The sequence below is a fragment of the Argiope bruennichi genome, chromosome 2 (assembly GCF_947563725.1).
Source record: "Argiope bruennichi chromosome 2, qqArgBrue1.1, whole genome shotgun sequence".
NCBI lineage: Eukaryota > Metazoa > Arthropoda > Arachnida > Araneae > Araneidae > Argiope > Argiope bruennichi.
This window is the reverse complement of record NC_079152.1, coordinates 101,015,759-101,027,879: the sequence shown is the minus strand read 5'-3', so window position 1 is coordinate 101,027,879 and position 12,121 is coordinate 101,015,759. Positions and strand designations below refer to the sequence as shown.

Here is a 12,121-nt window from a genome sequence, read left to right as displayed (position 1 = left end):
AAATCTGTCGAATATTACGTTATTTTTCTGTCAACGTACCAAATAAAATTTAAAATAACATAATATTTTATATAGTAGTTATGAATAATGAATAATGAAAAATTACATAAGAATTAGAAAAGTTTTTGAGAAAATCAAGAGTTCTGAAGAAACATTATATCGGAGGAATTTTGCTATCAGTTTGCATTTGGTTTCTTTCCTACTGTTAGTATCAACATTTTTGTCTTCATTTCTACACTTGAGTTATTACAAGGAAATATAATAATCCCAAAAGTATTTAATTAAAAATACACATGTTTAAGTATATTTATCCGTTGTGATCATGCGCATTATACACTAATGAATACTTATATTCATGTTGTTCATGCAAAAAATATTATAAAGTGCAAAATATGGAACAATAATTCTTTCTATTTTAATAATTGCCGTGTATATAACCAGAAATAAGTAACAATTTTTTCTATTTGTTACTTAACATTTAAACTTTAATTACTTATTACGTAAATTAAAGTTTTATCATTTTAACTTTATTCTTTTTCCAATCATCACTTGGATGTTTTTATTTTTCATTTTGTGTGATTTTTTGACAAAGATTTTTCATTATATTTTGTTGCTTTTTGGACTTAAGGATGTTTTTATGAGACCGTATACAATATTTCCTTTATTTAATTCATAGCATTTTTTAGTTAATGTTCTCCCATGCATGATAAAGTATAGACAGATAAACGGTAAACTTCTTGATGGATTTGGTTTTGAATTTGATAAAACTTCCATTTAATTACTTAACCGGTTTACCAAATCTTTATATATTGTAATTATTTTGATCACTTGTACACGAACACACAAAATTAATCTCAATGGATTTCATTCAAAATCTACTAAATTAATATAACATTCACATAGGACAGCGTTTCTCAACCTTTCAGTATTTTCGGCCCAGTTTTCAATCATAATTTTCATCGCGCCCCCCGCTTACAGTAAAATGTATACAACAATAATGTATATTGAGAATTTTGGATTCTGTTTTTAAATTATTTTTAACTAACTGCCAAAACAAGAGTAAAAGCGAGCCAACGTTGGCGAGAAACCGCATCTGGCATTTTGGACAAGCCGGCGGTAAACAGATGAAGCGAATGACAGCAGGAAAATATTATATTTGAAATGAAAACCAAACAGGGAGACAACGTTAAAAGAATATGAAAGTAAAAAAAAATCGTTAATGAAAGTTAACTTAGACGGGGTGAGCTAAATTTAGAAACTGGGAATAAATTTTTTCGAATAATAAAAGAAATAAAACAGAAGCATGACTGAACAAAAGTGAAAAAAATAAGCAATGTTTGTGGAAGGAAATCCACACGACCTATGCCGTCTCGAGCATGAGGGGAGCAAATGTTTTCTCATAGGAAGAAGGAAAATGTTGGATAACGCAAGTTTCAATTCCAGCCAGTCTCATTCGAGTCGATCCTTTTATCGCTATCGAATCTATAGTGAATGTGTATATTATATATGTTTTCGTGTTAATTGTAATTCACCATATTAAATATTCACGGCAGTAGATTTATGCAGACTCCAGGATAAATTTTTAAGCGGAAGTAAGCAAGCATTAGACGATAGTCAAGCATCAACAAGTACACAGATGAGCGTGGTTCCGAAAATAAAATCAAGAAAATATTCTCAAGAATACTTAAATTTTGGGTTTACCAGTACTGAAGTAAATGAAGAAAAAAGGCCCCTGAGTATCATTTGCTTAAAAATGTTGGCCTAAGACCTAATAAACTTAAACGCTTCATAGTGAGTACGTCAACAAACCCAGAGAATTCTTCGAATTAAAATTAAAATCATAGAGAAAGCAAAAATCATTTTTTAAAGAAACTTTGTCTGTAAATAATAAAGCTTTAATTGCATCTTACAAAATTCATATAAAATAACCAGATGTAAAAAGCCTCACACCATTGGTGAAGAGCTTATTTTGCCAGCAGCAATTGAATTGTAGAAACTATGTTTGGAAATAATTTTTCAAAACAATTGCAGTCCATACTTCTCTCAAATGATACTGTTGCTTGTCGAATTCGCGATATAGCCGAAGATGTACAGTGTCAACTTTTCTCGAAGCTGCGTGACACAGAGAAGCTTTGGCTTCGAAAGCAATGAGTCCTGGTCTGAATATTGTGTTAATTACTGTTGTAACCGTAGTAAATTATATAAAAATTAGACCCCTGAAATCCAGAATCTTTTCCGCTCTTTGTAAAGACATGGGTTTCAGTACATTCAGCATTACTATTTTATTGCGAGGCAAGATGGTCATCACGTGGGAAATTTTTGCAACGTGTTTATGAATAAAGAGAAGAAATCGACAATTTCCTAGCAGAAGAAAACAGTTCGGAGGCCGAGAATTTTCGCGATGGTTTATTTGTGATGAATTTGAGATACTTGGTCGACATATTCGAGAAATTAAATAACTTGAATCTTCAACTCCAAGGAGCAAATACACATACCTATGTTGGATACGAGTGATAAAGTTAATGCTTTTGGTAGAAAATTGGAATTGTGCAGCAGAAATTTAAATTAAAAAACCTAATAATGTTTACAAATGTGCATGATTGTACTAAAACTTACAAGGCTGAAGAAAAACATGTAAATGTTGTTTTGTAACCATTGAAAATCTTTTAGCCATGCTGGTAAAGAATTTTAAAAAGTATTTTCTTGCTGATGACAAACTGATAGCAAGTTACGAGTGGGTTAGGGATCAATTTCATAAGGCTCCCAAAGGACTCTCAATTGATTAGGAAGATATATTCATAGACTTCACGATAAGAGGCGAAACTAAAAGACAATTTAGTAATAAATCGCTATTTGAATTTTGAGCAGGAGTAAGGATGTTTTCTCTGCACTAAAAACAAGGACATTTCACATTCTATTACCATTTTCAACATCCAACTTTTGTGAAACTGAATTTTCTGCTGTGGTTTCTTTGAAGACAAAATATAGAAACAGAACTGAGAGTGGCTATTAAGCTAGATATAACTGAGATATTAAGCCTTCCTACGAAAAACTTTTCTTTGCAAGACAGGCCCAATAAAGTCACTAATAATTATTAAATTTATTTTTAATTTAGTATGTTTTGATTTAGAAAGTTGTTTTACTTTAATAAGTTATTAAATATGTGGAAATGTATTTTGCTTTCTATGTGTATGTGTGCTTTCTTTTCAGTCAGTTAATCATTTTTTTAAAATAACATTTTCTCTTCGATATTCTTGCGCCACCCCCCCCCTCTAGTGTGCTCGCGCCCCCCTAGGGGGGCGCACCCCACAGTTTGAGAATCGCTGACATACGAAATTCCATTCATCTAGTTCACAGCACTTTGAAGCTGTCTTTTTTACAAATTACTTTTTTACAAGACAGAAATAATTAAAAAATCTGTTTAATGGACTTGACGACTTCTCAAGCGTAGAAATTCTATAAAATCTCGAATTCGAAGTTTCTGATGATTACAGTACTTTGCATATTTCGCATACGAAAAAGGAAGAATAACAAGTAGAGATTACTCAATAAACGTCTTCAGAACGCAATAATTCAATGGCAACGTGATGTATGATTTTAAGTTTTAATGTGAATAATCGGCTAAGTGTCTTATCTCAAATTTTTTTTAACGGACAACCAATAGTGTTATGATTTTAAGAATGAATGATTATTTATTTGTTATTAAAGCTCAATTGATTGTTTGCGGATGCTGTATACATTTTCAATGACTTAAATTTTATACAGTACACTCCCGATTATCCGCGGAATTGGGTGGCGCAGTCGCCGCGGATAACAAAAATCGAGGATAATCCGAAAAAAGCTAAAAACGGGTATAGCAAAAGAGAAAACAGTCATTCCAAATTTGAAAAATCGTTTTATGTACAATAAAACGTAAAATAAACAGCAGGAAATGTTTAACCAAAGCTTAATATTTTCGTATATCACTCAAAACTAACCTAAAATGCATTTTGTTAATGAAAACAGAAAAGTGCTTTGTACTTACGAGAGGCGTCAAGGATACACAGAAAAATTAATACATATGTACTGTTTTAATACTGTAATGTATTATGTAATTACAAAAGCATAACTGTAAAACTGCACCTTTTTGAAAAAAATCAGTCAAAAAAAAAAAAAAAAAAAAAACTTTGTGCGACAGGCGCGGATAATCGGGAGTCTACTGTAATTTAAAAAGAAACATGAAAATCTTCCTTTACTTCAAAATAACTGAAAATTTTAATCTAATAATTAACATTTGTTGTTTTTACAAAAAATGGATATTACAAATTTTTCCCTCCCAAATAATAATCAGAAGACGAAAAAAGCATTTCTCTGTACATGGATTAAATAGTTTCGTCACACTTATGTAAGCTTCATGTCGTGTACCAGAGAAAAAAGAACAAAGAATAATTAATGATAAATATTTAATATGTAATAACAAAACACATTTGATGGAAATAATGGAGATATAAGATGTTTACATATGGGAAATGAATTGCTGATTTTCTCTGAACTTTCATTTATACATTTTTGAAATTACTTTTGCACTTATTGGTGCAGTTATTGTGGTTTTTTATAGTAAGTTTAGTATTCGCTTTCCCTATTTTGAATTTCGAATAAAATTTCAATAATATCATAATTATTATTTTAAATTTCTGATAATTTTATTACCGATTTCTCTTATTTTTATGATAGTGAAAGTTATTTTAAGAAAGAAGTTTCAATCTATAAACAATAAAATAATTAGTATTTCTTATAATTATTGTAAATGAAGATTATGTTATTAATATATTTTTAATATCGGACAAATGAAAGTATTTATGAATTTAACGGTTATCGTTTACTGGGTACGTTTTTATAATTAATGTAAAGAACGTATTTTAATGCCAATGTCTTTTCTTTTTTGTCACAGGATGAAAAAATCACAAATTATTCATTCTTTTAAGTAAAAAATAAATAAATGCTTTCCCATCTTTTCTCCTGTTTCAGATTAATTGGGCCGGAACAGTGCCAGAATATTACTTCAAGACAAAGAATGTTGAAAAATTTGCAAAACTAAATGGCGTGAAGAAAGTTATTGTACCTAGAAAAGAAAGTTTTGAAGTGAAAATTGAAGTGAAACGTCCTGGACAAATGCTGCACTGGGAATATGAAGTCGTGTCTCATGATATCGCCTTCAAACCTTTGTTTGTAGGAAAATGTCTCGATGGAACTGAAATTGAAGAAATTGTCCCGATGCACAAATTTGAAACAGAATGTGAACCACTAAGTGGATTCATCATTTGTAAAAGGCAGGGAAATTGTAAGTGTAATATATTTAGTATAACTATTAAAACGAGAACACGTTTTCATTTGTTATGTATAAATTTAAAAACCAGCAGGAGTGGCCTACTCAAAATTTTATCGCATTCTCTGTAATAAAGGCGTTATCCTTGCATAGCATTGGCTTAGAATAGTTACTATTTACCTTTGACGCAATCTTTGAAGGATAATTTGGTGATTAATCCCTGGCATATGGCCAATATTCTCCGAAAATCAAATTCTTGTTTCAGATCCGAATTTTCCAACCGACTGTAATAAAAATTTGATACAAAATTACACTTATAGTCACACAATCAAATACTATATTTAATATATTTAATTCATGACTTATAACTTTTACTTTGTTTCTGAAAGTAAAAACCACCATACAGTCAATACCTTGTTGAATTTGACTTAGAATCTGATGGATGTCTAGATATGGATGCTAATTCCATGTATCGAATTTTATATATCAAGATCTCTTCGTTTTTTTTTCCTATATCATTTTAAATTATATTCGAACAGTCGGACAGACAGACTTCCTCTAAGCGGATTTTCCTCAAAATTTGGTAAAAATCTACAAATTTGGTATAAATACCGTATACCAAATTTCAACCATCTAAAACAAAGCGTTTGGGAGTCCTCTTGTTCACAGACAGACAGATGCACATTTTTAAAAAATATGTTATTCGAACTCATGAAGGTCTGAAACATGGAGATTCGTCAGAATCTCGAGTTCGAAATTTTGACGAATTGATCAAAATCTCTAGTTCGAAATTTTTGACGATTATTATACTTTCTTTATTCTACCTATACGAGAAAATAATAAAAAAATGGCAACAGTTTCAAATATGAGAAAGTATTTTCTTTATTTGCGCATGACAAAGCAAAGTTTACAGAAATGTAACCATTAAAACTGATATGGTTCACTTAGTTTTTATTTTAATAAAATGAATTTCATTCGCTTGAAAAAACAATCACATAAAGAACACATTTGTATTTGCAATCTAATATCTAGCTTTATGTTGCAATACACTATAATATGTTGCCAAAATATTTTTCCTTCTACAAAATGCATTATATCTTTTAAAAACTAATTTTTCCCAGCGGATTTAGAATTCAGATAGTTAGTTAGTTTTCAGATAGTATTCTGTTTTTTTCTGGTACGAAACTGATTCGAATAGAAATCAACGAAACATTCGTAGCTTCGACTGTAAATAGAGTTCAACGGATTTCCAATAAAAATAAGGAATTGATAATTATATTCAAATAAATAGGGATATTTCAAAAATATTGTAACCTGAAAAGAAATATTAATTTGATTTCTTTTTTTTTTTTTTTTTTTTTTTGCTCTAACAGCTAATGTGAAATAAGAATTTTGTGCCAAATTGAATGTAAAGCTCATTTTGTAACTAGAAAAGTATAAATAAGAAACGCGAAGTAATTATTTACCTTTTTTTTATCAATAAAATTTATACAAAAATATTTTTAAATAATATTATAATGCTTAATTTGCTCAAATATTGGAATTTAATGTCAAATATTGGAATTAATTAATGATTAATGCTGATATTTCAATTTAAATCTGTTCTTTTATATTACTTTACTAAAATGCAGCTCGCATTTTATAAATAAATTGTATATTTTAAATACCCAATTTTTTTTATATTATTCAAAGTCTTCTTCAGAAAAATATACTCAAGTTTTTAAATTTCTGTTTCCAGTTTGATGGGTTTTTTTTTTTTTTTTTTTTGTAAATATTTAAGAATTACAACCAACAAACCAAAAGATTGGGTTCTTGTGATCAACAGTTATTGAAACTTTTTTTTTCCGAGGCACTAAGCAAAATATAATTTAATAAATAAAAATGCAGAATATTTGGTACCGGCAGTTTCAAAATCAGATATACGAAACACTTCTCTGATAAATAGTAGAAGTTTTTCTTTAAATTTAAATATTGAAATTAAAGTCATTTTAGGAATGGAGGAGTCAAATTAACACATTATTATTTATCGTCATTTTTGCTTGAATTGTGTGAACTATTAATGGAATATTTATAAGATATTTAGATGAAATACATTTGGTAACAATAACTTAACTTCAAAAATATTTCTTAATAAACAATCTTTTTTTTTTTTTTTTTCGTTTCACAGTGAAAAATTTAATATATATATTTAGCTCTAAAAAAACTCTTATTTTTTATATCTGTTATTTTTTAGTATTTAATTTTTATTTTATAAAAGACATGACAATTAAGACCATATATTATGCACATCATCGTCGAAAACGCTTTTAGCGTCATATATATTATTTTCATTACCTGCCGATCAAAAATTTATTCCAAAAACAAACAGTATATATTGAATAAAATTTAAATTATATCAAACTTTCATTGTAATTATCTGCATGTTATTTCTTTCGTAGATGTCATCATTTTCGATAACACCTACAGCTGGTTTAGTTCCAAGGAAGTCTATTACCGAATATGCCTCGGAAGCCCCAAAGAGGAATCTAAGCCTTAATCACGATCATCATTGCAATGTCACATTTTTCTGTTTATTATTTTGTATATTTTGGGAATTATTTTTTTTTTTACATCAGTGTAATTGATTTGAGGCAACATCATTAAACCTTTGATCATTTACTTTCTGCTTTCCCACCAGCTGCATTTTATTTGATTAGAAATTTCTGTCAATAACATTTTGTATTCGACAATGTTAAAGGAAATTTGCTCTCTATCTTAATGATAAATATCATTTTAAAAGTATATGAATGATAGGATCGAGTATTATTTGATAGCTAAAATCCTAAAATCTAGTTAAAATATTAATTTTTATTTTAATTCCCTTTACGATGTTATAATTAAATAGGGTATAGTTATTTATAAAAATGAGTAATTAATTAAAAGAGAATTATTATCAAAGCAAAACTTAAATATTTTTTCTTTTACATAAAAAATTATCTTCACATTTACTTTTGTGATAAAGTAAATGTGTAATGCTGTAAATAAATAAAAAAAAAAGCAAATTTAATACCCTATATCATTAATAAACATTTTCCTTTACTTAGCTTTATTTATTTATTTAGTTAAATTAAATTTTCCTTGATTGTTTAAAGGAAACCAATAATTCCAACAAATTCTAAACGAAATCCATCGTGAAATCCAGAGGAAAATGTCCTGTACTATTGGTTTAATACGATAATTGCAAAGAGAAGTGAGTTAGATAGATAACATTTAGTTACTGATTTATCATTTAAAATGTATATATGAATAACAATTGGAATTAAATCCAAAAAGAGATAAACAGTCTATCAATTTGTACTTTCACAAGTATATAAATGCAATAATTCAAAAACGGAAAGATTGAATCATATGAAACTGAGTATGTGATTTTATGAATACAATTGTACTATGTGTCGAATTTTAATTTTAATCATTCGGAAAAAAAAGGTCTCCAAAATACTCATTCTCTCGTCTGATACTTTTGTACCATATCCGAGCGAATAATCGCCAATCGAAAAATAGCTTATGATCGCACGTTAATAGGTTCTTTCGCAACTATTGTTCACTAATAGTATCTGATTAATAATACATAAATGCACTTTTTGGAAAATTTGCGAGAAAATTTCGGGGAGGCACTTTTCGCTGCTTTTTTGCAAAAGATTAATTAGACTAGTTTGAGGCAGTCGTTTAAAAAAGATGGCAAACGGAAGAAATTAAATGGGAAAAAATCACTCCATTGTTTAGAACTTAAATGATGATTCCAAGGAATTATTCTATTAGCTTGACCTTACCGAAATGGAAAGTGCATTGCAAAAGAAGCAGAAAGAAGTTCTTTCGGCGATGTGATAAAAATCTTTATATGATCAGCACACAGTTTACCTTCATTTAATATTCAAAACAAACCTCAGCGGATCGCCTTAGCCTATGCTTCACGTGGAGCGAAGTAAGTCAAGGTCACAAGATCTTACTTGTTTCGTGAACTTGTTTGTCAGGGTTTCATGGCTAATAATCTTGAAAGTAAAAGCATATTGTATTAGCACTCACTTGGTAAATATTCTGAGATCTGCATACGTATTTTAAGATCATTCACTGCTTAAACTGAACATTTATTCAAGAAGTTTTATTTATATTGTGACATTAAAACAATCGGCAGATTTCCTTAGTCGAATTTATGTTCCTCGTTATATTTAGTTTTGAAAATTACTTTGATAGCTAAAGCTTGATTAGTTTGGAAGGCAGTCAGAAAAGGGTAAGTAAAATTATTTATTTTATTTTATTTAATTTTATCCCTGATAAGGAAGTTTCCCTGTGATTATTTTTTTCCAAACAAAAAATTTCATTAAATGATTTATTTTTATGCTCACTCAGAATTTAATTATTTTTTTATAATTTTTTATAACTAGCAAGAAAAGTACTTGCAAATGTTGTTTTAAGTGGAAAAAAAATCTCAGGTCCTTATTTTATGATATGCAGTTGTGAATATTTATGGAAACATCCACTGTTAATACAACTGCTTGCAATATCACATGCATTTGTTTAATAAGCAGAATAATTCATCTAAATATAAATTTCTTGATGAAGTGACGTACATCAAAACAAATAAAGTTTACGTTCCTCAAAAATTCCCCAAAACGTCAAAGTGAAGGTTTATTTTGGAAATTTCGGGTATGCTTTGATACGGAAAATTAGATCTAATATCAAACTTAAGACATAAACACAAATTAAATTATTTTATGCATTAAAACCCCATTTTTTTGTATTAATTTATACCACTAAACTGTAAAAAACAAGCAAATAAAACTGATAAGTTTTAAATTCGAAATAAAATTTGTGAAAAGGATTCAATAGTACATTATTGTGCGAATTCTATGCATAGCACTTTTTAAATTTCTTTAAAAATGTAACAGCTAAATTTGACTCTTTTTTCACCGCATGAACATCAAGAAAAAATTAGAAAGTGTCATCACATGAACCATCCTCACAAAAACAGTAAATACACATGTGAAAGCTTTTACTTTATAATAAGCACGTTGAATCCGAAAAATAAAAATCGTTTGCTAATAAAATATCATTTGTAAAAAATTAAATCTGAGGTTATTTTCGTGTTCTTAAGCCAAACATAACCCAGATAATATAAAGTATTTTGAGTTCCGTGTAACAAAAGATATAAAGTAAACTAAACAATATCTAATAAGTAAAATGATTTCATTGTTGCTGTTGTGGTTACTGGAAATCTTCTTTTTCATTTTGCACACGTGTAATTTATCAGAGCACACTCAATGAAAAAAAAAAGGAAAACGATATAAAAAATATTTATAAAAAAGTAATTGATAAACGATAGATTAGAACATTCATAGGAGAAAGTTGTATTCGACGGTAAATATATCTTTCCAAGTAAGTGTAATATTTTTTCTTCTTTCAATTGATATGTGATTAAATTTCCGATTTATATTGGCTATAAAATGTTTTAGCTTTCCTCTGTTTTTGTCGTTTGCTTTTAACTCAAATAACAGAATTATAATTTCGAATTTCTATAAGCTGATATTTAATAAGAGTTTTAAATAGTAGAGTTTGTAATCTGGACAATCACACATCTTTACCTTTTCATTTACGCTTTAATTCAAGACATTGTATAAAATTCTTATTTGTGAATTTCATATTATCTGTAAAGAAATATTATTTTACGAACAAATTATTTACCATTGCCAACCACCACCGGAATATTAAATATATTTAATTTCAATTAAATCGTTAGAGATAATTTCATATCCATGATTTCATCAAATTGTCAAACATGTAAGTCATGGAACTCTCATCGTTCGTCTTACATATATTATGTTCATGTCCCTATCTGAAAGAGACTACATCAGGTGATTAAATATTTGATGAAACAAAAAGAACAGTTTCGGCTTCAAAACAAAAATGTAATCTATCGTCGAAGTTTAGATAAAAGATAAGGTAAAAAAGATAAGGTTTGGTAAGTACGGATGGAACTAATTTACTCTTACTGATGAGTTCCTTATCTTATAAACGATTTAAATGAGAAAGGATGCTTTCGGAAAGAAAGAAAATCTTTCTTAAATTATTATTATGGATGCAAAATTTTATAAGTACTTATTTTCAAAAGTAAAACAAAATGTTTTTGAACATCTTATTATAAAAATTGGGATTAAATATTCGTAAAATATGTTAATTGACATCAAAGTAATAACAACAACAAATTCGCTTGTTTTTTTTCTTTTAAATACTTAAAAAACCCTACTTTGAATGAAAGTTTAACCATAGTAAAAATACTTGGAAAGAATTTGCATCTGTTAATATCTCAAGAAGTTCTGTCATATTTATATTTTGACATAAAAGTTTCAAGAGTTTCTCTACTCTTCTTTTATTTTTTCCTTTTAAAATACTGAATAAAATATTAGGAGAAATGTCCTGGTTCATTAATTAAGAAATCGGGTTTTATTTTATAAAATTTATTAAAATATCATTGCGTTTCAAAATTGAATTTGCGAAAAAACTAATTTCCAATAAAATTTTTAAAATATCATTATTTTTTTCTCTGTATTGCTATAATATTTTTTGAAGAAAAAATAATAAATGCTCAATATGTTTTTGAATAATACTTATCACTCTGAAATACTAAGGAAAAAAAATTAAAAACAATTTAAATGAATCTGATTTTAAGGAAATGGAGATTCACAACTAGTTATATATAATCGCTGACAGATTATTTGTAATTTCAATTGAAAAAATAATTATTTATGAGCTTTTGAATGAAATAAAGTAAGTAAAATGGTA

General features: G+C 28.1%; 2 protein-coding genes across 2 annotated transcripts in view; both read left to right on the top strand.

Annotated features, from left to right (window-relative positions):
• The window catches only part of LOC129961551 (SEC14-like protein 4), a 38,489-nt gene extending 30,598 nt beyond the window's left edge, over positions 1–7,891 (top strand). The window contains exons 12-13 of the mRNA XM_056075035.1: positions 5,008–5,320; positions 7,744–7,891. Of these exons, the coding sequence (XP_055931010.1) occupies positions 5,008–5,320; positions 7,744–7,841 (411 nt within the window). The 3' untranslated portion in view covers positions 7,842–7,891. The remainder of the gene's footprint in view (positions 1–5,007; positions 5,321–7,743) is intronic.
• A 1,364-nt stretch (positions 7,892–9,255) lies between these two features.
• LOC129962053 (retinal-binding protein-like) overlaps positions 9,256–12,121 on the top strand; it is a 43,957-nt gene continuing 41,091 nt past the window's right edge. The window contains exon 1 of the mRNA XM_056075763.1: positions 9,256–9,572. The gene's annotated coding sequence lies outside the window, so the exon portion shown is untranslated. The remainder of the gene's footprint in view (positions 9,573–12,121) is intronic.